Raw genomic sequence first — 25556 nt, forward strand, 5'->3', positions numbered from 1 at the left:
GAATTCTGTTCACGCTAGTACTGCAGATGCAACTTTTAAGAAATGCAGTGGTGTTGGGGGGCATCTTTATTAAGACTCTGGTTGCAAGTAACAAAAATGGAGGCAAGCCAAACCAGGCATGAGAGGAGAAAAAACAGATAGGGGAGAATTACCAACAGGATCCTGGCGATCCCATGAGAACAAGTGGGTGGGTCACTGCAAGGGTGGGGACTGGCGCTGCCCCGCCCACCACGGTGGCAAGAGTTCTGGCCCCCGATCCGTAGCTCCACTGTTAACCTGCCTGGTGAGTCTTGGTGACCTGTTCTCTAGTGAGAGAGCGCAGTGGGTCAAGCTGGAGTCAGCTGTCTGCCAGTCCTATAGCGGGCAAGCCCAACCCTGAAGTTTGAGGCAACAGGTTCTAGAAGGGTCAGGCGGGGCATCCCAATCGATGTCCAATACAGGAAGTTACCTGAGTTTTTAAAATGTGTCTGTAGAGAGGGTGTTTTCCCTGCAAGCCAGTCCTCACACCGGAACGATCTTTCCAATTGTCTCCAAGTCTCTAAAGAGTCGTGTTCTCACCTTTGCCTTCTCAGTGACGGGTACGATCCACGTGGCCCACAGGCTAGACCGAGACGCAGGTGAATTAAGACAAAATCCCTCCATTTCTCTGGAAGTTCTGGTGAAGGACAGACCCTCGGGAGGTCAAGAGAATCGCATGCAGATAACCTTCATCGTGGAGGACATTAATGACAACCCGGCCACGTGCTCCAAGACCTCCTTCAGGTATACTCACGGGCTGGGCGCCGCCCCTCCCCCGCCCCGGCGCTCCGTGGGGCCCCAACTCCTCGGCTTCTCTGGCAGGAACCGAAGAATCAGGGGCATCTGGGACATGTCTCAATAACAGACGCCCACTTGAGGTGTCCGATTTCGGAGACAGGTTTTCCTGTCTTGATCCTTTTCTCTTCCCTCTCTTCATTTTCTTTCTTTTTCCTTGTTTCCCTTCTGCACCTTCGGACTCTGGCAAAATATATATATTTTTTTAATTTTTTTTTGCTCCCTCCTACAGCATGTTCATCTTTGTTGGTGAAATGTACCACAGAGACTCCCTGGGCTGTGCCTTTTCTTTTTTTATTGCCGCCTGTGTCCAGACGGTGTTGTTCGTTAGCGGTTATAACAGAGACCTGAGACTTAGGATTAGTAGCTAGGAGCTTCCTGAGAAACACATCGCAGTAATAGGAATAAATCACACCATGTATTTACTTAAAACAAAACAGAGCCTCGAATTCACCTTACACAACTTAAATGCTGGTAAACCAAAGGCAACGGAAAGGGGGAAAAATACAGAAACAAGTTCTTTTGTACATTTTGACCTATGCTTCATGTCACACCTCTTGGGTGTTATTTAAAAATAAAGTCCCTCGTGATTCTGTGTTAATATGCCTTTTGGTGAACAGCACTGTCTCTCTACTAGCTCTTTTGTCTAAATGCCACGAGTCGCTCCCGGGGTTGGCTTCGTCTCTGTGGCTTCCTACTTGCTAGTCTCCAGCTTCTCAGGACCATGAAGGAGGTTCCTCGTGAGGGGGGCACCCCACAGTGATGCTGGCTGGAGCGTTCCCTGCGTCTGAAACAAGGCTCAAGACCAGAGCATGTCCCCCTTTAAGATGCCCCATGGAGAGTCTTCCTCTGAGGTGTGACATTTGATAGGTCCTGCAAGGTCAGTTTTTAAGCTCCAGGAGACTTTGAACACAGATCTAATCCACAGTGTGGCCATGCAAAGGACCGTAGGGCAAAGGACAAAGATTGTTGAGGTTTGGCAATAGAACTATAAATTCCTTTATTATGCTTATGATTGTCTCCCTGTTTTCTCAAAGGGTGAGCCCAGCACGATGCTAAAAATCAGTGTGGCCTGGAGTCTGGCAGTGAAACAGTTAAATCCAGGTTTAGACAGACCCTATTTGCCCCCTTCAGATGCAGCTTCCAGACTTCCCCACCCTGCTCTGTGCCCCGGGAGTATGGAAACGACCTACACGGATATGAATTGGCTCCCTTCCCCTGTAGCTTCTGCTTGTCCATTGGGATGCCCTAGAGCAAAGGGGAGCATAAAGTCAGGGTATTTACCCCCCTGGCTCCCTGCCTGTCAGCTGGAGAAGTCCCTCCACCTCTTGAAGTTCCCAGATTGCACACAGCAGTCTCTCTTCTGGCTTCAGGAACTGCTCCCTCCTGGGGCTCCTCTGGGCCAGGAGGAGGTAAGGGAACTCGGCCCTCAGGAGCTCTGAGATACTGCACCATCCCTGGGGATTTCCATAAATACCCCGTGTCCACCTTTGTAATAGCCCTTTACCAAAGCCCTTCCTAGAATCATCCGAAATTGTCATCTGCTTCCCGCTGTGTCCCTGATCAAGTCAGGAAGGGCCTTGACCTTGCGATAGGTTTCTATCCCAACCCTAATCTCAGAGTCTGTTTGGTAGGTAGGGCTCGTCGCCGTGGGGTAGTTCAGACGGTGACTTCTACACTATTCCCCCATAGACGGAACCCACCTCTGTTAACCTAGCCTGGGCTTTGGGGATGGCAACGAGATGCTATGCAGAGTCCCACTTCTACTTTCTTTTGAAAATCTAAACCTAGCATTCTTGGGTGGTTCTAGGGCCTGGGGGCATTTCCTGTCCTTGTGCTCTGCCTTTCTAGGCCCTTCTGCTCTTCCTCGTTCCCCTAACCTGAGAGATGGAGGGCGTGGGCTGAGGGGTAAGAACTCTGGGAAGCAGTGACTGGTGAGGACCGTGCTGTCTCCAAGCTTCCTTGTCCATTTCCTCCCCACCGGTGCACTTCCGGCGTCGTCCCAGCTCCCCTGATGTGTGGCTTGTAGACCGCATTCCATATTGGTTGGGAAAACCATAGTCTGATGATCCGAGGTTGTCCAGGCCACCCCTTGCAGAGTCCGGCTCTTGATAATCTCTCCAAATTAGCCCTGACAGTCAATGCCAGGCAGAAACTAGACTAATTGCACGGATCAGTGAAGGTGTTGAACAGCGTTCAAGACCTGCTTCTGGGCTTTTCCAACTTGCATCCTGTGAAAACCAGGATCTGAGGAGGGGCAGATCCTCTGCAGGGGCTCCTTCCTCTGCAGCCTCGGGAGGTGGAAATCTTTATTCCAGAAACCCAGCCTCATTTGCAAACTCCACTGGCTGGAAAACCTGACCCGGCATCACCCACCCCTGACCCAGCATCACCCACCCCCGATCCTTACCACCTTCCCCATTCCCACCATGCCGGAGCACACAGGTGGGTCCAAACCAAACAGAAGAGGACTGACAGCAGCTCTGACAACACATCCCTGAATATTTATTCCTTCTCCAGGGCTTTCGGCATGGTCCCTGTTGGGGAGTTCGGGAGAGCAGGTGGAAGAGAGGGGGAGGGTGCCCGCACCCAGTGGGTTGGAGGCAGGTGGCTGCGTGCCCAGCCCCCACCTGCCCCCATGGATCACACGGGTCCTGCAGACGCTCAGGCCAGCCTGGAGACGGAGTCATCCCCTAGCACAGAGGACCCTGCAGCTTTCCCAGGCTGGTGATGAATGAGCCCAGGGCCTGATGGAGGCATCAAAGGCGCCGAGACAGCCCCTGCTCTGGTTGTAAATTGCCCTGCGCTTGGCTGAAAGCGCTTGGCAAGCTGTTTGTGAGCCAGAGGCAGAGAAGGTCAGCGGGCTCAGACTGCGGCTGGGCCAGTCACCTGTGCGCAGGGAGGGAACGTGGTCAGATGGCCGGGAGCAAGGGCAGCCGGCCTTTGAGGCAGGCCTTGATGAATGAGGGGGAGGGGTTTTCCAAGTTATGCGTTTGGGGGGAAAATACCAAGCACCAGGGAGGAAAAAATGAGAAGAACGTGCTAGGCAGCCCTGAGAGGCGTAGTGCCTGAAACGTCTGGCTGCAGGATGTGGGATTCGTGGGAAGATGGAGCACTCTGGCTCCCAGAGTCTGAACCAGGGTCTGGATCCCCCAAACCATCTGATATAATAAATAATACTGGTTTTATTAGGGGGGGGCACTTCTTGGGAAGAAAATGGGGGAGAGTTAGACAAGGCTGGGAGAGTCATGAGACCACAACACAAGACTGACCTCAGCGAAGGGAAGTGGGAAGGAGGGTGGGCAGAAATGTTCTAGCGTGCTGTGTCGGCTCTGGAAGGTTCGGCTAGGCATCAAGGGGTCCTAGTGCCAGAGTCAGCTGTCCTCAGACAGGAATGAGCCTGCCTTAGCATCTGTGACTCCTGGTTGCAGGCACGTGGCCTCACTGCCTATGAAGCTGTGAATTTCAGAGCACAGCAGCCTAAGGTCTGTGGTCAGCTATGTTCCTTGTTTGAGGGTCTTCTGGACACATTCTCATGGTAGCCACGATACATTTTCATAAGAGATAACTGATTGAGGTAGACAGCAAAAACCAAACCACACACCAGCCACAAATTCCTCAGCCACACTGTTTCTCCCATCAAGGGATGGGTTTCTCTTTCTACTCCTTGGATCTGAACCTGATTGTGTCAGTTGCTTTGGCCACTGGAACATTCACAGATTGGATGCAGCCCAGGCTCGAATGATGCGTGTACATGGGACTCCTTCTTTTGCTACTTTTGGGAACCTGAGACGTCCATGCAAAGAGCCTGGACCCATCTCATGGAGGGTTATCAGCAGCAGTAAGCAGAGGCTTCCTGCCGACCCGCCACCAGACATGTGACCAAAGCCATCCTAGACCAGCCAGACCCAGCCGAATGGCCAGACAACAGAGACTAGAAGCAAGTGAGACTAGAACCCAAAGAACTCATGGATAGCCCTTAGTACTGCAAGAAATAACAAGTGCCCTGTTTTAAGCCACTACGTTTTAGGCTGGTTTGTTACGAAGCAAAGGTGACATGATTTATGTCTAGATTACAGATGGGAAACCTGAAACGTGGGGGCACAGTCAAGTCCCTGAATGAACGGAAGCCTGAAGGGATTAATCACACTTCCTTGCCCCACCACCTTCCCCGCACCTGCCCCTCACCCCCCCGCCATCGCCCGCGTCCAGCGTGGCTGGACCAGATGGCTCCGGGGTGCGGGCAAATTTCCTCATTTGTGTTACTGGAGTCAGCTGAGGTTGGGACCCTCGAATTCCACCCTTAATGAAGCTCTCTTGGGTGAATGACACTAATGTGTTAGGGGGCCCTTTTGTGATGTCAAAGCCATTAAAACACAAGGAGCAGAAATCCTGAGTTGCAAAGCATGTGAGGTGAGGTGGGTAGGCACCTGGCAATTTTCCCTAACCAGGTCCTAAACCCCTGGCAGGCAGGGCAGGTTTTCTGTTTCTCATTTATCCTTCTTCACGGCTGTGCTAGTCTCCTAAGTCACCATTCACTCAATCAACGGACATTAGCGAGCCTGCCAAGAAGAGAGCAGACAGATTTCTGTCCTCCTGGAGCTTACTTTCCGGGGGGGAAAGCAGGAGACAAATGGGATAAATGAGTAACTGTGTAGTAGATGGGAAAAGGATACATGCTAGGAATTTAAAATAAACGGGGGGGAGGTGGGGAGGGAGCAAGGGGCGGGAGCGGCTGATATTTGAGAGAAGGGCCCCAGCCTGGCTGCCTGAGAAGGCAACATTGATTGAGACTCCAGAAAGTGGTTGAGCAAGCCGGGTGGGCGTTTGCGGGGAGAGCCTTGCACAGCTAGTGGGATGGCCTGAGCCCAGACTTCCGGGAGCACCGGGGAAGAATTCTAGAAGCACCCGCAAGCCCGGTGGCGGGAGCCAATAGGGAGCATTGTAGCGAGCGAGGAGTACAGACAGGCGAGGCGAGGCAGGGTGTGCAGATCTTGAAGAGCCTCTAGATCAAAGCGAGGACTTGGAGTGAAGTAGCAGCCATTTAGGATTAGGAGCAGAGGAGTGGCGTGACCTGACAACGTTTTAACGGGATCCCTTTGGCTGCTGTGTTAAGAAGAGTCTGAAAGGAAGCAAGGGCAAAGCAGGGAACCCATTAGGTGATGACTGTCGTCACCGTGGACTAGCTTTGAACTGAAATTAAAAGCAGAGGTGTCTAGCCTAGGGCCTATGTCAGGAGGAACACTCAATCACCATTTGTTGGGGAAAATATTGAATCGTGTCTTTTCGCCAGCATTATGGTGCCTGAAAGAGCAGCCAAGGGGACGTTGCTTCTGGACCTGAACAAGTTCTGCTTTGATGATGACAGCAAAGCACCAAACAACCAATTCAACTTCACCACGCCATCTGGAGTGGGGAGCAGCGGCAGATTTTCACAGGATCCAGCTGGCTCTGGGAAAATCGTGGTCAGTGAATGGTCATTGCATCATTGAAAGGGCATCGGGGAGGCTGGTGTAACACGCATAGCGCTTTTGCTGCCCCGTAGAGGGAAATATCCAAGGTAACTCCCTCTCAAAGCGACTGTAATTGACAAACTTAATAGTGACTCCGTTTTCCCCATTCGCTCTTTATTTTACCCAAGTTCCAGGAATCATTTGTTATGCATAGTTGTGCCTGGGGTGCTAAGGACTGGATGCTTTCCTGCAAAGCTTGCAGCTGGCGTGCCTGTTCCGTGTGCCCCTCGCGGTCACGGTCACGTTAGCACTCTGGGCTCCAGCCCTTTGGTTTACTTGAGTGCTCATCTCTGGCCCAGAGGGGTGTGAGGGGAGAGAACGTCCAGCGCCTTGACTGTGGGACCTGAGGGAGTAGGGGTGTGGAGATGTCCCCCTCCGCAGCATCTCCACAGGGGCACAAGAGCAGAATTGGAAGTCGGAGGGGCATGAAAGGCAGGTCCCAGGGAGCTGTGCAAGACCGTTACCTATAGGGCTCCTGTTGGAGGCTGTTGGGAAAGGAGGAGGGGGAAGTGGAAGGGCAGAGCGGTCTGGGAGGTGGGGGGAGGTATTTGCATCAGGGATAGAGAGCTTCAGAGAGAACAAGCAACCCACTAGGCATTCTCTCCACACCCCCCATCTCAAGCCCTTCTTCCACCCCCAAGAAAGACTTAACAATTTTATGCACACATGTCAACTAAAAAATAATTTCTATTTATTCTGTTTAGGAAATTAATACATCTTCACTGCAGAATGTAGAAAACACAGAACAACATTACCATTCAATGTTAACCATTATTAACATTTTGATATGTTACCCTCTTGTCTTCTTCCCTATGCATAGATTTTTATGTATATTCCATATACATATGCATAAATATTTTAAAGGACGGAAATATCCCTACCTATAGGATTCTATATCATGCTTCTCTTCAACTAACCTGAAGTCTTGAGCCTATGCTGTTAGGCAGTAGTGCCTGATGAACATCTTTAAACATAGATTCTTTCTCCTGGTAAATTCTTTTGAATAAATTCTCTAACAGTGGGAAAAGGTATGGATGTAACTCGTTAAAACTCCTCTTACATGCAAAATGCGTCATAGGAAAGGTTTTGCAATTTACATATCCACTAACAGTCCATGCAAGTGTCTCTGTCAGTTAAGTAAAAGGATTGTTTATTCTGTGTAATATGATATCTCTGTTTTACTCTAGTTGATTGGTGACCTAGATTATGAAAATTTAAGTAATCTGGCAGCTGGCAATAAGTACACCATGATAATCCAGGTGCAGGACGTTGCCCTTCCTTACTATAAAAGCAAGTATCGTTTTGATTTATTTCATGAAGCATCTTTGAGTAGCAACAGCTAAGCTGTGTCAGGCAGCAGTCAGTATTGGGCTAGGCATTTGTGTTCAAAAGCAGACTTCAAAAACCCGAACACTTGGGAATCCTGTCCTTTGCCAGACACTTTTGATCTGTCTCTGGGTCCTTTCTTCGGTGTCACCTAAAATCGCAAGGATCTGCTGCCCCTCCTGCCCCGGCCCCCTCCCCTAGTAGTGCTCGAACGCAGAACCTCCCTTTCTTGGCTCAGTTACAACACTAAGAGCCTTTTAAGGATCTTTCCGTCCGGCTTTTGTCTTGCCCCTTTCCAGGGCACCCTCCACGTTCTGACAGTGATTTTCGGGAAATGCAAATAACATTATATTACTTCCTCTCTGCAAGCCCTCCGAGGGTCTCCCCGCAGCTATCAAGTTCAAGTCCAAACTCTGGCTTGGCACACAAGGGCTCTCATCTCTGGCCCCTGCCTAACTCTCTGGCTTCAGCTCTGGTTGCCCATCTCTGAGCTCCCCTTTTCCCAAACCGCAATTTATCCGAGACAGTCCTGCAGTTCTCGACCTCGGTATCCTTGCGCATGCCCAGAACCACCCCGCGCCCCTGTACCCCGGCTCCACGCTGGCCCACGTGTGTAACCCTAAACATCCCTATGAGCCAGCTTCTTGCCCTTCCTCCGGTGTCCGCGGTGAACTGCACCCATGTTCAGCCAAAGGTGCTAACTACTCTAAGCATCGTGAACGCAGGACCCGTGGGTCTTCTTCACCTTGTATCCCTTCCGTTTTGCACAGAGCCTGGGACACAGAAGGTTCTTTCAAAATGGTGAATAAATAAATGTGGGTTGCAATTTAATTTTTTTCCTGTGTCTGCTTTCAGACAACATCTACATTTATATCTTCACAAAGCCCGAAGACGAGTTTCCTCTCGCCTTTGACAGACCGTCCTACGTATTTGAGGTGTCAGAATTAAGGCCAGGTAAGGAGGCGACAGGACACCGAGGGCAGCGCTGTCCACGGGCTGTCATCCACACACGCCTTCCCCGGAGCGGAAACTGCCTTCAGCTCAGGGGCCCTGAGAGCGCTTGCGCACGGCAACTCACAGCTCATTCGTGTTTATTGCATCTCTTGTTTCTTTTTAAATTGTCCTAACCGCTGAGGAGCTCTTCAGATGAAACCTAGATTTTGAAAACTATTGTTTAAGCCGTGTTTCTCCGAATCCCTGATTGCTTCCTTGACTGCGTGCCTGATTCCTCTCATCTTCCCTTTATGTGGTCTAAGTTCTCCCTCGGTCTCCACTGTGATTTTTATCCTGCTGGAGCAGAGAATTGAAATGTAAAAATAGAGAACAGATTTCCCATTTGTAGATTTCCTTCATTTAAAACAACATAAAGATTCTCGCCGGTAACGGGAATCCCTGGAGGCCTCTTTTGTGCCCTCTGTCAACGTCTCGGTTTCTGAAGGTCCTTCCTCTCTTCCAGCTTCCGTGAGTTCCCATCTCCCCTGACTTCAAAGGGAGACCGTTACCTCCAGTATAATCCCACTTCAGTCCTGCTTTTGATCCTTTACCCATGGATACTTGGATACTCCTCTTCTTCTCTGTTCAGCCAACCAACCCAATCACTCCCTCGACAGTGATCTCTTCTCCATATAATAATATGGAGGATGTCTTGTCTTGAGGATGGTCTCCATTTCCTGGTTAAGTTTTAAACAAAGTGCAGAAAGTCTCTGATGAGAATGTTTTTAATTCCTTATACCTTACCCAGTGGCTACCAGACGCAGTAGTCATTGGCTTCTCATGCTTCACAGATCATATAGCGATTTGGGGTCGAGCACTTAGCCCTGGGGCTATACAGTTAAATAAGAGGTTTCTGCCCTAGAGGAGTGCAATGTACAAGAAAGATCTGTGAGAAAGATCTAGAAGGGGACAGCCAGAACTCCAGCAGCCCCACCAACAGACATTGTCAAATAAGCAAAATGGAACAGCCTCTAAAAGTCTATAGTCATCGCTGCCAAACCCTTTTAAAAACTTTCTTTGTCATCTTGTTCGTGAGAGTAATTCACACTCACTACAGATCATTCGAAAGAGACAGCGCGGCATTAGACGACACTGCTTTGACCAGAGCAGGTGTGAGATGTTCTCTGCGGTGTTGCTTATGATCACGTGATAACTGGCTTGCTTGGAGTCTGTAGAAAGGCTTGGCTCATAGAGCCAATACCTGGTGTGTATTCATTAGCATAATTTGATTTTAATAGAATTGAAGACATATACAGAATTTGAACAGGAGAGAGACCTCCAACATTCTGTCTGCCCGCGGCAGTGGGAGTGTGGGTTCCTGTTGTTTCCCCTCCCCCTCGCCCAAGCGGGACTAATCTCAGGTTCTTTATTCTTCCAGCTCGAACCCGGGTTGGAATAGTGCACGCCACCGACCAAGACTTCCCCCAGAGCAGAGTCGTGTATTCCATCTCTACGGGAGGAGCCGGCCTCCAGTACCCAAACATATTTTGGATCGACCCCCAGACAGGAGAACTCCAGCTGGTGACGAGAACAGACTACGAAACAACCCCCAGCTATATTCTCAGAATCCAGGCCACCAACGGCGAGGACAGCAGCTCAGTCACTGTGAGTGGGGCCATGGGTGTGTTCACACCAGCCCAACCCGTTGACTTAGGATCCTTCTGGCACCTTCCACGTGCAGCTGTAGTGATAAAGAATCTTGACAGGGCACATCCCACAGATGTAAGGGGGAGTGACTCGTGGTGTCCAGGACGCCACACTTGGACACAACTAGCAGGGCTAGGAAATAAAGAGTGCATCCATAGGTCCAAGTTTGTGGGTGGCTGGGAGGCATGCCAAGATTGATGACCGACCACTGCGAGACCGGCTTCCTCCCATTACCCTTTAGATCTCTCTTCGCTCTGGCAGTGGGCTGGTGGTGAGATGCATGCTTCCAGAAGGGTGGTGTGGTTCTATTGTTAATAGTTCTGCCGTGTTCCCACTCCTCCCCACATCACGTCAGATGGAGTAGACCTTCACAGGATGTGGCTTGACCCAGGGCGGGGCTGCTTCTCAACCGTGGTGTTGTGTATCTGCTTAAATGTAGATGCTGACTCAGCCTGTCTCAGTGGGCCTCGGAATCTGCATTTCTAACACATTTCCACACTTCTATGGATGCAGCTGGTCCGAGGCCACTCTTTGAGTAACAAGGGCTTAATAGTCTGTGCTGTCCATGGTTAAAATTACCTGGAGATAATACGATGGTTGCAAGGACAAAACTGTTTCTTGGTCTTTCCCATTAGTAAAGTGAAGGAACACGAGGCAAAATGAACTCTTGGCTAGCAGCAGGCAGCCGCGTGTGATCCAGAGAACGACTGTTCCGTCAGGAGATGGAGTTCATTTCTCAACTTTGATCCCAATTTTCCAAGGGGGTCTGAGCAAGGCTTATCTTTGTGTCCCACTTTCTCTCTCTCTTAAATGGAGAGTCACCTGATAACCCATCACCTGAACAGTCCAGTTTCTCTGATGACTGGCTTTGAATTAATGGGACATGTTTTTAATGATGTGCGAGGCCCGGCGTTGCTGAGCAAACGGCGTGCTAAGTCGCAGATAATTGTCATGTTTGTTCGGCTGGGTTTTTGAAAAAATGAATGGAGTCCACTTTGGGAGCTAACTGGAGTGAACATTTCAATTTATTCCCGGGCTCAGAAATAGCTGAAATCCCCAAATTTCAAAGGTAGAATGAATACGACTCAAAATTCATAAGCCTTTAAAAAGGGTGATGATCACATAAGTCCCTTTCAGGGCTGACGTTCTAGGATTCCGCGCTGGCAGGCGTCCCAGTCCATATTCCAATTCACCAGGCATAAAAGACGACAAGGAAACAGAGGAGGCTCACTCCTGTTCGTGACAGGTTAGGCCACCGGCTTCGTGCCGTGCTCATAGCCCAGGTCACAGATGAGATCCCGGCTTAGCCGGGTCGACTCCTTCTATCCCGGCGCTTCTCAACCCTGGCTGCATATTAGAATCAGCTGGAGAACATTTACAAATGTGCCTGGGCCTACCCTCCTGGGAGTCCAGTTCACCTGGTCTGGAGCAAGCCTGCGAAAGCAGGAGAACCAGTGTTCTATATGCCGAAGTTAAAGACAGAACTTCCAGTTCGAAAGGGCAATGCACAAGGGACGACAGGTGGTCACTGCGAATTCGTCATCATTACTGGAAAAACAGCTCTGCATCCTGGAGGGATGAGCCCATGTTTCTTAGATGCCTGTGGGTTGGGGTGGTAAGTGAGTGTGCGTATTTATTATGTACATGAGAGCACACACACTCGCAGAACAGAGGTTAATAGCCCAGGACTTGGAATAGGACTGACCCGAGATCAAATTCCTTGAACTGTGCCCCTCACCAAATGGGACGCCCTGGGGTCCACTACCTAATCTCCCTAAGCCTCAGCTTCTGCATCCGGAGAATGGGAATAACCACATCGTCCAGCTCGGGGGAGGATCCGTGAGAGCCAGGGGAGGGCACCACAAGTACCATAAGTTCTCCATGAGTGTTGGTTGGTAATCATGGCTGCCTTCTTGCTGTTCTAGGTAACTGTGAATATCCTTGAAGAAAATGATGAAAAGCCAGTTTGTATGCCAGACTCTTATTTCTTGGCCATCCCAGTGGATCTGAAAGTGGGCACGAACATTCAGAATTTCAAGCTGACGTGTACCGACCTGGACTCCAGCCCCAGGTCGTTTCGTTACTCCATGGGCCCAGGTACACAGTTTCCAGGGGCTCTTGGTGTTAGAGGCCTCAGCAGCTGTTTAGGGAGAAGGGGCTGTGTGCTCACACACTGAATGGAGCAGAGTGTGTGTGTGTGGGGGGGGGGGGCAGTATTTTGAATGAGGGAAGCAAGGTTGAGGAACATAATGGTCCCGGACCTCCAAGTCCTCCTGCTTCTCCATCTCACCTAAGTCTTCCCAGACTCCCGTCTGTGGTTGTGCAAAGGCCCCAGGAAGAGTGAACCCCACGGATGGTACCCCCCACCCTTCATAATTCCCACCCACCATGGTGCATGAACCGTATTAGTATAGTTTAAATTTGTGGGGTCCCCCTCCTCCACCACCTCTTTTCCTGCCAGCCTGCCGTGGGGGCAGGGAATCCCACTCCTCTCTCTGGATAATAATAGATTAAATAGATCAAATGCATTCTGAAACGTGTCCTCAGGAATTCTCTTTTGCTCCATTCACTTTCTCTCTTTAAAAATATATCACCGTGGGGAGAAAAAAAAAAAAAAAAGAGCACCCCTCGATGGAAATGGGAGCAAAATAGCTCATCTAATGAAGGGCTGGGGCCAGAGATTGAAACCCAAATAAGCAGAGCAATTCCATGGAAAAGAGTACAAATCTATCCCGGCTGCCCCAGCAGAGCAGTAACTCCGAGGGTAGCGAGCCTTGTGAGCAGGCTGTGTCGCAAAACCCAGGGGCAGAGACCGCCTCCAACCGCAATCGCTGAAGATGGAAATAATCCGTACTGAGAGCCCTCGGGCCTTCATGGAACTCCTCGCTGCTAAGGGAGTAAAAATTACATCACCTCCTGTTCCATTTACGGGTTTGCCGTTGGTAATGAGTCTGGAGCCACCAGAGGACTGAGCAGGGGCTGCTTGGGTGGGAGCCTTTCTACCCCGGGGGCTCTCTGAGCTGGGAGGCTTGAGCCCAAGCCGCACTGTGGGGAAGGTGGGTCCGGGGTGGATGCAGGAGGAACTGGGACCATGACCCCCTGTGAGCCAGGAGGTACCACCGCTGTGGCCACCAAGGTGGCCAGCTAGGTTCCATTCAAGACAATGGAGTGAATTTGACCCAAGGCTGGAGACGCAGCCTCCTCTATCTTCTCCCTGCCGCCCCCCACCCCGCGGGTCTGAGTGTGAGTTACACACTATTAGCAAACAAACACTGGCAATGAGGATCGGCTAGAGAGGCTGCCCCAGGACTATTACATCTCCACCTGATGCCCAGAAAGATGGCAGCCATCCCCATAGGCATGCTGCTATTCTTTTCTACCTCATTCTTGCTGCAGCCTCACTGTGAGCAAGAGTTTTTGGTTTTGTTTTTTTTTAAGATTTTATTTATTTGAGAGAGAGCATGTGAGAGACAGAGAGAGAGAGAGCAAGCATGAGCAGGGAGAGAGGCAGAGGGGGAGGGAGAAGCAGAGAGTCCAACGAGGGGCTCCATCCCAGGACCCCAGGATTATGACCTGAGCTGAAGACAGATGCTTATCCGACTGAGCCACCCAGACGCCCCACAGGAGCTCTTCTGTTCCCATGAGGTCTCTGGTGTCATTATGGCCCCCGTCACATCACTGACTTGGTTCTGGTGTGTCAGAAACACAGCCGACGACTGAGGCATGGATGTTTGAGGAAACGATGGAATGCCGTTTTCATCTAAACCCTTTTCTCACTCTCTTTTCTTTCTTTTCCCCAAATCCTTGATTCACACCGCCTTTAGGCAACATCAACAGTCATTTCATCTTCTCTCCCAACGCCGGGTCCAACATTACAAGCCTGCTCCTTGCGACACGCTTTGACTATGCCAGTGGGCTTGACAAGATCTGGGACTACAAACTACTTGTCTATGTAACCGACGACAACTTGCTGTCTGGCAGGAAGAAAGCTCAGGCTCACGTTGAAACAGGGACGGTGACGCTGAGTATTAGCGTCATTCCTCACCCCACCACAGCTGTCACCACAACCCCCAGGGTAAGGGCTCTGGGTCCTTGCGATGCACAGGGATGGAGCCCCTTGACCCAGGAGAAAGATAGGATGGGCTGAAAAGAGTTGAGGTGCTAGGATGTTGCAAGGAGCGCCAACTATGGGCTGGACTGGAGCAGTCACTGGGTGGTAGACAAAGTTCAGAGTGAGACCTTGGATTCGTAGAACCATTAGCATTCCCTGTGTTGTTAAAGAAGAATGTGCACTTCCACACTGACTTGCGACAGATCAGGCATTGACCGTGTATGGCTGGCACAGGAGTCAGTTTTCATGGACATGTGACCAGCAGCTACTGTCTCAGTCGCTTCTGGGCTTGCTCTTAAGAGTCACTGTGAGTCAACGTCCATAAACGCAGCTGCTTGTATGCTCTTCTCCACTTCTTTTGAAGAGTCTCTATGCACCAACCTGTACCCTACTGCCCACCCCCACGCCAAAAAAATTCACTGGTTCAATCTACAAATATCAATTCAACACCTATAATATACCAAGCTCTTTGGTGAACAGCCAAAAATGATCTCGGCTGTCACGAGCTCCCAATAGACCAGTGGTGCCTAGACCATCAGCAACAGCATCACTTGGAAACCTGTTAGGAATGCAAATTCTTAGGCCCACCCCCAGAATACTGCCCTTGCGATGATCACCATGACCTCTAGGGAAAGATACTGGAACCTGGAGTCCTCAGCCACATCCCCAGAACCACTGGATCAGAAGTTCCGGGAGTGGGGGCCTAGCAGTCTGGGACTTTAATAAGGCTCCAAGGGGATTCCAACATGCTCTACAGTTTGAGAGCTGTGATCTAGAGAGGGAGACAGATGACAGACAGGTATCTAAATTCATTCATTCACTGCAGATCATAGTAGATAGTAGGAAGCAAGCAAGCAGGTGCCCTAGTAAAACCAGTGTGATTAAGGAAGGGAGAGGCTTGGAGTCTGACAATAGGATTACCTCCTCCCTGTCCTTGGAGGGACTCTAGCTCCTGTTCCTAGAAAAGATGAGTCCTTAGCAGGCAGCCCCACACATGCAGTGTGCTAGAGGAGAAGTCATCAGAACCTAGCTACCTGTGACCAGTGGTCAATTTCTGCTTGTCAGAGTCCTACCATGAGGTGGTCCATGTTCATCTCCCGTGCGTAAGGAGCTGCCACCCTTCTGGGACTTGCACGACATCTCTCCAGCCCACAGATCTCCATACCTTGTTTGGGTCCTGTCTCCCTCTCTAGAAAGCAGATGCCACGCTTGAGGCTTCCCTGTGCCATTAGCCCCGTGTTATCTGGCAGTGCAGCTTGCAGCAAGGGAACACGGCAAAGCCTACAAAGTGTTAAAGAGAACAACTTTTGTGGCGCATGCCTTCCCAGTGAGAGACAATGGCTATATTCGTCCCAGGGTTATGCCATGATTTGGCAGGGAAAAAAGCCAATGGGATTTTTAGCGTTTGGGAAGGGGAAGAAAGAGAGTAAAAATAGGCCTGGAGTTGCTTTTCAGTTCCCTAAATTTTCTGGGTTTTGATCTCCTGGGTGCTTGGAAAGACTATAAATAAGGGGACGGGTTGAAGCAGCAAGAACTGGGAGCACACTGATGCCCCAGACACTTGACGTGAGAGAGGGCTGATGTCAGGGATGGCTCTAAAACCACCCTCCGTGCACGCTCCACCCCGTCTCTGTCATTCAAGCCCAGGGTCATCTACCAGGTCCTGAGAAAAAACGTCTATTCTCCATCAGCGTGGTACGTGCCTTTTGTCATCACTTTGGGCTCCATATTGCTTTTGGGACTCCTGGGGTCCCTGTTCATCCTGTTGGCCAAAGCCATCCACAGACACTGTCTCCGCAAGACTAGGAAGCACAGGAAACTTCCGTAAGTTGTCGGTGGGCTGGGCCCTTTCCACCACTTCCTTTAGGACACCGTTTCCAGCGATGTCAGGAGAGGAATGGAAGGAATTGGGATTTCTCTCCAGGGTAGGGAGGGAGCCTAGAGTGAAGGAAGGAGTGGGTGGGGGGAGGAACCCCAGCTCCCTTCAGTCCTGGTTCCCTCTTCATCACCTGCTGGGCCAGGAAATGGCTCCTTTGGTTTTCCCTGCCACCGGCTCCGTCCTTGATACATTCCCAATGAAACCGGGGCTTCACCCTCCAGTGGCCTTGCCCTGGATAAAAGCTTCAGGGGAAAAAAAAGCCTGGTTGTGAGTAGTGATAGGATATGCTATGCTGGTATTTGCAGAATATCTAAAGGATGGGAGGGAATTAGAGGAAGCACAGAAAACTGATAAGGGATTTAAGCTTTTGGCTCCAGTGACTCATTGGGCTTTTGCGTGACTAAATCATCCTTGTTCATTTGCATGTGACCCCAATCTCTCACTCTCCAGGGCTGGAAGCAGCGGCCGTTTCCCCTCCCTCTTGTTTCCTCCTGCTCACTCACGTGCCTCTTACCAGGTACTCTGCGGAGTGCCTTTTCCTGGCTGAAGTGAGCCACCAGAGTGAAATGGAGAGAGAGCACATCATTGTTCCGGGCTTCCCCAAGACCCAGTTTCTTGAGTCTCAGAAGCTCCCACCATGACAGCATGATGGTTCTGAGCCTGGGCTTTGGAGAGGGACAAGGACCAGTTTGGATCTGGGCTCACAATTTTCTATATGGCCTCAAATCAGTGGCGACCTCTGTGAATTTCAGTTCCTTATTTGAAAAGTAAACAATCAAATGAGCAAAGGCAAAGGAAACACTTAGCACTGTTCCCAATGTTGAGTAAATGCTTAATATAGTGTTTGTTGGGTCTTGTTGCATTATTTTTTGTGGCTGAGTCCCAGTGAGCTCAGGATTCTAGATTCCAAGTTTAGCTCTATGCTCAGGTATCTCGGGCAGTTGGAACCCAAGTTTTGGCACGAGGGAGAGATGGGACTTCCTATACCTTTTAAGGTTATTTTGCCGATTACTGAGTACTGTCGAATAATTTAAAATCTATGGACAAAAAGCCTGTTCAAAAGTATAAGGCATTAGCATAAAGATGTGCATTGCATTTTGCCATATTTATTGGGGAAGTTCGTTGCTATTGGCAACCTTGACTTCAAGGTATGAAATCTGTGAGCATCTGCTGAAATTAAAAGAGACATTTTTGTTTGGGCTCTACTCACAAATTGATTTGGAAGAAAAAATTGGCTCCAAAAGAGTGACACACAAGCTTGTAAGGATGGTTGGTGCTCCATAACGAGGTTTGGACAGAAGTCCTTAAAGGAAGTCATCCACTAGACACCATAACTCTCACGTAATTTGTGGTTATGTGTACCTTGACCCTGGTTGCCTTAATTTACATCCTAAATATTAATTGTTTCCGACATGGTTGACTTAAAGAAGAAAAACTGGCTAGTAATACAGACTCAGGCCTGGCCTCTCTGGAAGTTAGGTGAACTATATGGCAGCCAACGTTTGTCCAACAGCAAAGAAGATAAGAGAGTTGCAAAATTATGGAACCCAGGGTTATCCCAAGAAGGGGTTTAGCATCCTAGCCCAGGTCTTCCTGTTATAGGAAAACAGGGTTTATGCCAGCTTGGAAGGTTCCGCTGTGGGCCAAGCCTTCTGCTCAAGCTGGCTATTGGGGAGGAAAAGGAGGCAGGCAGAATTGCTGGGCACGCTGGTCATGCCCTCCTCACCTGTGCTGTCAGAGGAAATACTTCCCCTCAAGTTCGATAAGGCAGTAGTTTTCAAACTTAGCCAACTCCCAGAACCTCTTTAGTTCCCACACCAATAGTGATGGAACTGCTCTGTGTGGAGCAGGGGTGGGAGCCCAGCCTTCACTTTAGTCCCCAGGCCTGGCCCCTCTTTCAATCAGTCCCTGAATCCCAAGGAACACAGTTGCCCCAAAGGCCCCAAGTTATTACATGTGAATGAGAGCAGAACACTCTCGGGCTCATTCTTGTCCGTCTCTCATTTTTCCCCATAGGGTGAAGAGAAGAGGTAAGGACCACGCCGATTCCCTTTGACTGTGGCGGCTGCTGTTGTTGGGGTTTTGCCTGTTCTCTTGTACTAATCAGAAGAATTCCAACTCAGCAGAGAATCGGGGTGTAGTTCTGTCTCAGGGCGTTTTCAATCATGTCTTCTGCGGCTGAAATGACGCAGAGGTCAGATGTCGCCAGAGAAAGGGCAGGGCAGGGCGCACAGTGCCATTTGCGCACTCGGATCTCTCCTCTGAGTCCTGCCTGGTCCCTACCCGGGATTGCCTTCTTCCAGCGGAACGGAGGCACGTGAGGTCTGTTCACTGCCAAGCGGGCCAGGAGTGAAGAATTCTGCATGAGTGAGACACAGACAGTATCTACTGGCTGTTGCACTTGGAGGGGTGAGACGGCGCTGGAGGATAGCGAATGCTCTGCATGGGACAGATGCCTCTTTTGCAAGAACAAATAACACTTTATTCCCAGATTGTAACAGATTTGATCATTTTCACAAGTTATTTGGGTCAGGCAAGTGGGAAAGGGGGGCGGGGTACAGCTAGATGGGCAGGGAGAGCTGAGCCGCTGGTGAGTTGAGCAAGTTCCCCCCTGAATAAGGACACCAAGCCTAGGGGGATGACAGATCCAGCCCCGAAAGTTGCTGCCTTGAGAGGAACCCAGGCTATGGAGAAAGACAGGACAGAGAATTGGGAAGTGTGTTTAAAAAAAAAAAAAAAAAAAAGCTTTTTTTTTTTTTTTTAAGATTGTATTTACTTATTTGAGAGAGAATGAGAGAGGAGTAGGGTCAGAAGACAAAGCAGACTCCCCACTGAGCAGGAAGCCTGGTGTGGGACCTGATCCTGGGACTCCAGGATCATGACCTGAGCTAAAGGCAGTTGTTTAAGTGACTGAGCCACCCAGGCATCCCCAAAAAGATTGTGTTCATCACTCAATCCATAGGCATGCCTGGCTGATGTGCACAAGGCACTCAGTGGGGTTAGAAATTTGACTATAATGGTGTTGATCACATCAAATGAAAAGATTTTAATGAGGTCTTCGCAGACTGTCGCCCACCCTAGTTACTTTCTAAAAAGGGCACGGGGAACAGAGGCAAAGAATCCTCACAATATGAACAAATGTATCAACTGGATCTTTCTTTCTTATCTTTCCGTGAAAAGCTTATTACCCAGGTCCAGTAATAGGCGTAAATTGGGAAAAGAGTAACATTCTCCCCCAAAATTCTGTACATTATTATATGAGTGTGCATATTTTTCTGAGAAAGTAGAAAACTGTCAATAAACATTTCTACAGACAGGGCACCTGGGTGGCTCAGTGTGTTAAGCCTCTGCCTTTGGCTCAGGTCATGATCTCAGGGTCCTGGGATTGACCCCACATCGGGTTCTCTGCTTGGCGAGGAGCCTGCTTCCCCCTCTTTCTCTGCCTGCTGCTCTGTGATTTCTCTCTCTCTCTGTCAAATAAATAAATAAAATCTTAAAAAAAAAAAACAAAACACATTTCTACAGACAGAGAATTGCTTGTTGGGTCTGCAATACTAGGTTCAAAGCCTGTTGAAGAGAAATCCCATTGTAGAGGTAGAGTTTTAAGGTCAATTTAGTGTCCAAGGAGCTTCACTTCTATCTGTTCTACTCCCTGCAGAAATGAAGGATACGAGGCCCGAGGTTTTGGTGGTAAGTGTGGGTGGCTGCGGGACCCCTGGCTTGGGTAGCATGTGGTGGGCCCTTCCCGTCCCCTCTCGGGCAGAGCCTGCCGCAGCCTCACGGGCGTGTTTATCATTCAGGAAGACGCCTACGTTTGGCCACTGGAACAGATTGCTGTGTGACGGGCCCCTGATAGAATTTGTTCCCTCCACTGAACATGTCTGCTGATATATTTGCAGAAGAAGTGGATTTCATAAATATTGAATAGTGGTGTTTATTATCTACACCAGCTCCCCGGGAGAGTGAGTTGGGGGGAGAAGAGCTTAAAGACCAGAACGGGAGCCTCAACCTTCGGTGGGATTGATTTTTTTTCTTTGCTGTTCCACAACCTCGTGGAAAAGCGAGGGAGATGGGGCGGTGCTTGAGCCACAGGTCCGCTCGGCTGGCTTGGCTGTATGACCTTGCAATCTCCCTCAGCCTGTTTAAGCCTTAGACTCCTCACCTGTAAGATGGGCGTGAGAACACCCGCCCTGGGGTTGCAGGTGAGGAGCTACCTTGCAAGCTGCTGAGAATCACACAAATGCCAAGGTTTACAAGATAGCTGGAGAGTCTCCTCCGCACCCCCCAATGCTAACCTCCTGGCCTTCCTTTACTGAACCTGATCTGCCCACTGGGAAGTGACAGAACTTGAAGGTGACCCCCCCCAGTCTCCCTCACCCCCTGATAATAAGATTCTGTTATGATCCGAGACCCATAAATGGGGGGAATGAGATGTACAATGATGAATGCTATTCTGTGCTTCAGCATTTCTGCTTCAGGTCCAGCACTTAAGTGCGTATCCAGATGAGCCTGTCTACACTTGGGAGAAAGGAGATCTCTTAAGTCCCTTGGTGATGCCACTCAGAGAGCACCTTAGAAATATGTACTATTAAATTAATCAATTAAATAAGTAAATCTCCATGGCCATAAAAAGTGTTGAACTCTTTGCATGAATAAAACCCATATGGTCTCCATTTCCTCTGTCGTTGGAGTTGGGGAGCTGTGGACCAGTACGTAGATGATGGCTGGTGGGATGAGAGCTGGGGTGGAAAGGCCCCCTAGACACCAAATACCGTCCTCATTAGCATGCTAAAGAGGGGCAGCTCCGGAGGGTACATTGTGAGAGAAGGGAATGTTTCCATGGGGACAGAGGTCGAGTCCCCGGAGGGCGGCACAGAGAAGGGGGGAAGGCAGGGAGCTGGAGCCCAGGGCGTAGGGAAGGCAGGCCCGGCCCAGATGCAACACTGTGTTGGCCTAAGCAAGGGGACACAGTCAGAGCCCACAGGTGGGAGCACGTGAGTTTTCCATTCTGCCTGCCTTGCCTGCTTGTCTGACAGATCCCACTGAGGCAAAAGGGGTCTCAGCCAAGGTTGTGTGGCATTTCTGCTCTTCTTTCTGTGCAGCTTAGATAATATTTACTTGGGATGCTTTCCTGCCTCCCAAGCTGGATTAGATGTCCTCCTGCTCCCCCCTCCCCAGCACGGCAGAGTCCTACGGTCCACTTTATTACCCTATGCTGTGCACCTGTTAGCAGGCGCTCCCCTGATTGCAAGCTTTGTGCACACAGCCCCCACGCCTGTCATGTTCACTGTTGAGTCCCCAGCATCGAGCACGTGCCTAGCGAGTAGACAAGGGTCAAGAAGGCCCTGGGTACAGAAAGCAGCCAGCTGTGATGATGAGTGGCCTGGCCTGGCGGGGTGTGTGTAGAGTTGGGCTTCAAGCTGTCTCTTTCTCCTCCTTAGGAAACAATCCAGATGAACTCTGTCTTTGATGGAGAAGCCATCGACCCAGGTAAAGAAGTGGCAATGCTGTCCATCCAAAAGGTGTTTTCTATAATGCCGGTGGGTAAAGTCATGGAGGGACCCTATCCAAGGTCCTGCCCTTGACTCTGTTTATCCCTCCTTTGGATGAAGTTGCCTGACCCTTCTGGCGGTCACCCCGGAGGGAGATGGCCTCGGAGCTGGCAGATGCCCAACCACGGGTGAAGTCTTCCGTGGATTTCCACGGAAAGTCCCCCGCCCTGGGTGTCCTCCCTTCCTAAATGGCAAACCTGCTCAGGGGACTGGTGCCTTCTGCCTGCCCTTTGGCGCGACCTCCTCCCCCAGTCCTTTCTGAATGCTCCTAACCCCGTCCCATGGGCGGTGAGCGAGATGGAGCAATGGCACGCTTGGCTCCCTCTCCTCCTAGATCAGGGCCAAGAATTTCTTCTCGGTCGGCAAGATGAACATAAGGTAAAGCTGGCCCCTAGCGCTCCCCTCACCCCCATGAAATCAGCTCCAAATTTAGCTCCTTTACACACATCCCTCCACTCACAAAGGCTCAATTATAGATGTGAATAAAGGGAAGGAAACCAAACTCGGGAGGCAAGGGTGTTGGCACGTTGCCATCCTCACACACAAGCCGCTCGGTCCTTCTCGGAAGGATGGCTCCTCTCCAGGAGAGGCTGCTGCTGCTGCTGGAATTAAATTTCCCTCTATTATTAGGTACTTGTTACCATAATGTGCCCACATTAGCATAAGTGCTGGTGGGATCCTCTGCCGAGAGGCCACTCATGCCGCACGGAAATGACAAGAGCAGAGGGTGGCCTGAGACTCCGTCTCCTGGGGCCAAAGCCCGGGAGCCCACGGCTGTTATCTACATGTGTGTGCTTAAGAGAAGGGGACAAGAAAGAGAGGCGCCAAGTGCACTATGCGAACAGGCACACCAATTAGTGTCTGCCGCTCTGACTCCGCCAAGATGGCTTCTCTGCACCAGCTCCGTGGCTGTGCCTCCAGATGCCCGCTAACCCAACAGACATCAAAATCAGAGTCCCGTTCTCCTTACCCCGGGGACTTCCTTCTTATACCTGGGATTCACGGGGCTTTAAAACAAACCCATCAGGGGTGCTTGGGTGGCTCCGAAGGTGAAGCATCTGCCTTTGGCTCAGGTCATGATCCTGGGGTCCTGGGATCGAGCCCCGCTTCTGGCTCGCTGCTTACCGGGGAGCCTGCTTCTCCTTCTGTGCCCCCCGCCCCCCCCCCCCCCCCCCCCCCCGCTCAGGCTCTTTTGCTCTCTCTCTCTCTCTCTCCAAAAAAAAATAAAATGTTTTTTAAAAAATCAAAACATAATTAGGAACCCCATTAGAAAACTGAACTGAATTTATCCAATGTGGACGTGGAATTCAAGATTTATGTAGCTTTCTAACCCTGCAACCAGGAGCCTGTCCTAAGCCCATCTACCCAGGGAGGTGTGATATTTGCTATCCATGTGGTCAGAGTCCTAAAGCTCATAGATAGGGCAGGCTGGTGAAGATCATGCCATTCACGGGCCTGCTTCCTCTCTCCATGACTCGCCCCTCCTCATGCCTTTCCTCTTTCCCTGGGGTTAGAAGGGAGTGGGGTGGACGTGGGGGAGGACAGCATTTGAATGCCCTCGTTTATGTGGTGGTTATATATTTTTTTCTCCTAGTTACTGGGGCAGTATATGAATTCAACTCAAACACGGGAGCCAGAAAGTGGAAAGATCCCTCAACCCAAATGCCAAGATGGAAAGAGCCTGGCCCCCAGGGAGCTGCTCCCAATAGAGTTGTTGCTGGGGAAGGGGCCAGGCCCCTGAGGAGCACCAGTGAGCGACATGGGCTGAGCAGCAAAGCCCCGGCTGAGGACAACCCAGTTCCAGAAACCAGGATGCCAAGCCCAGCACCCCAAAGAGCAGAAACCCAGCCCTCACGGTCAGGACTTCCCCCAAACTGCACCCAGGAAAGTAAGGGGTATCTGGGTGCAGGTCCCACATCGCAGCATGGGGAAGGGGAGTTGAGTGTCCCTGGGAGACTGCCTCTCCCTAATTCCCACGTGGGCAGGGGTGGGAGCACCAGGGGTGAAAACATGGGCTGAAGGACTCGGAGAACCAGAGCCCCAAATGGGATGTTTAAAACACATGTAGTTACCCTTTTCTGAGAGAGCATGGGAGAAATTTCTTTTGGGTCTCTGTCCTCTGATCAGATAAACTGTTAACTTTTGGATGTGGAATTGTGTTTCTTCTTTGTGTTGACTGCTGGGAAGCTCTGTAGGAAGCACTCGGGGACTTCCTGATGAAAACACAGAGGGCTCCCCTTCCAGTGGGTTTCACCATGATCCCCTGCCCTTAGTGTAACACCACTCCGATGGCTTCCCTGATGAACACACCCAAAGCCACACATCTTCCTAAGTCACCTCAAATCTGTTTCAAAAGAAGCAAAGCAGTGAAAGAAACACAGACGCATAAATAATGAGATATTCATCTGGGAAGACGAAAACACAATGGACACCTTCTTGTATTCTTTTTTTATGGAGGTATGACTTATAGTCAGTCAAGTGCACAGATCTAAGCCATTCCCCTCATAATAGGCTCCCCTCTGAGGCAGCCGCTATTCCGATCTTTATCATCATAGATTAGTTTTTGCCTTTTCTGAAGTTCTATAAATGCAATCACACAGAACATGCTCTTTTGTGTGTAGCTTTTTTTTTTTTTTTTTTTAAGATTTAATTATTTTTCTTGGTCGGGGGAGGAGCAGAGGGAGACAGAGAATCTCAAGCAGATGCCCCATTGAGCTCAGAGCTGGACTCAGGGCTCGATCCCACAACCCTGAGATCATGACCGGGCCAAAACCAAGAGTTGAAGCTTACCTGACTGAGCCACTGAGGTCCTCCTATGTCTGCTGCTTTTGCTGGGCATCATGTCTGTGAGAATCACCCACGTGACACTGTAGATTAGTCATTCAGTTCTCTCCACCGTGTGTCCTCTCTCATGGCAGGACCATGCCTTGGTTATTTATCCATTCTGCACTTGGGTGGCAGCTTCTGCTATTTTACTCTTATAAATCCCATCGTTATGAACTTTCTTGTGCACATTTTTCACAGCTCATAAACCCCTGTTCCTTCTGAGCATATTCCTAGAAGTGGAATTGTCAGAGCTGTTGCTGGAATTGGCCCAGAATCCCAAAGTGGGTGGCTCTGACGTACGCTTCCCTCAGCAATGACTGAGAGTTCCGATGGCTGTACTTCCCTTGCCCACACTTGGTGTTATCAGTCCTTTTCATCTTAGCCATCCCGGTTAAAAGTTCTCTTGAAATGAAATCACTCTTTCTCAAAGCTGAAGCAATGCTCACCGTCCCACCTCCCTGCCCTGTTCCTCCCCTACCTCCTGCCATTGGAGGGAACCACAGGACCCAAAGTGGAGACACAATGGGAAGCTCAAACCAACCATACAACTCGGACTTTCCCCAGTGGGCATGAACCATAGCAGGATGGAACAGAAAGTGGAACTTTCCAGGATGTGCCTAGTGGAGGCTGAGCAGGTCTTGCCATAACTCTATGTCCTGCTGCCCCCGCCCCCGCCCGCTGCTATGCTCCTAGTCCAATAACCACAAGAAAGGCCCAGGCGAGAGTCTACTAGAGCAACACACCCCCTTCTCAGTTGGGGAGCCAGATGCGACCTCCCCAGGCCCACAATCCCGCAAATGCAGAACCTCGAGGGAGCAGCTGTGCATCTACTGTGTGCTTGCGCATCAGTGTGACTTCCCAAGAGAGAGAAACATTTTTAAAAATGCCCTGTCCTG

General features: G+C 50.3%; 1 protein-coding gene across 1 annotated transcript in view; it reads left to right on the forward strand.

The window, feature by feature from the left end:
* CDHR3 (cadherin related family member 3) overlaps nt 1-23813 on the forward strand; it is a 57692-nt gene extending 33879 nt beyond the window's left edge. Inside the window, 13 exon segments of the mRNA XM_032305326.1 lie at nt 573-762; nt 6107-6278; nt 7514-7616; nt 8508-8606; nt 10024-10250; nt 12218-12389; nt 14117-14367; nt 16046-16227; nt 18299-18312; nt 19941-19972; nt 21724-21772; nt 23429-23626; nt 23629-23813. Of these exon segments, the coding sequence (XP_032161217.1) occupies nt 573-762; nt 6107-6278; nt 7514-7616; nt 8508-8606; nt 10024-10250; nt 12218-12389; nt 14117-14367; nt 16046-16227; nt 18299-18312; nt 19941-19972; nt 21724-21772; nt 23429-23626; nt 23629-23726 (1787 nt within the window). The 3' untranslated portion in view covers nt 23727-23813.
* Nucleotides 23814-25556: the final 1743 nt, after the last annotated feature.

The sequence above is a fragment of the Mustela erminea genome, chromosome 11, assembly GCF_009829155.1.
Source record: "Mustela erminea isolate mMusErm1 chromosome 11, mMusErm1.Pri, whole genome shotgun sequence".
Classification (NCBI taxonomy): domain Eukaryota; kingdom Metazoa; phylum Chordata; class Mammalia; order Carnivora; family Mustelidae; genus Mustela; species Mustela erminea.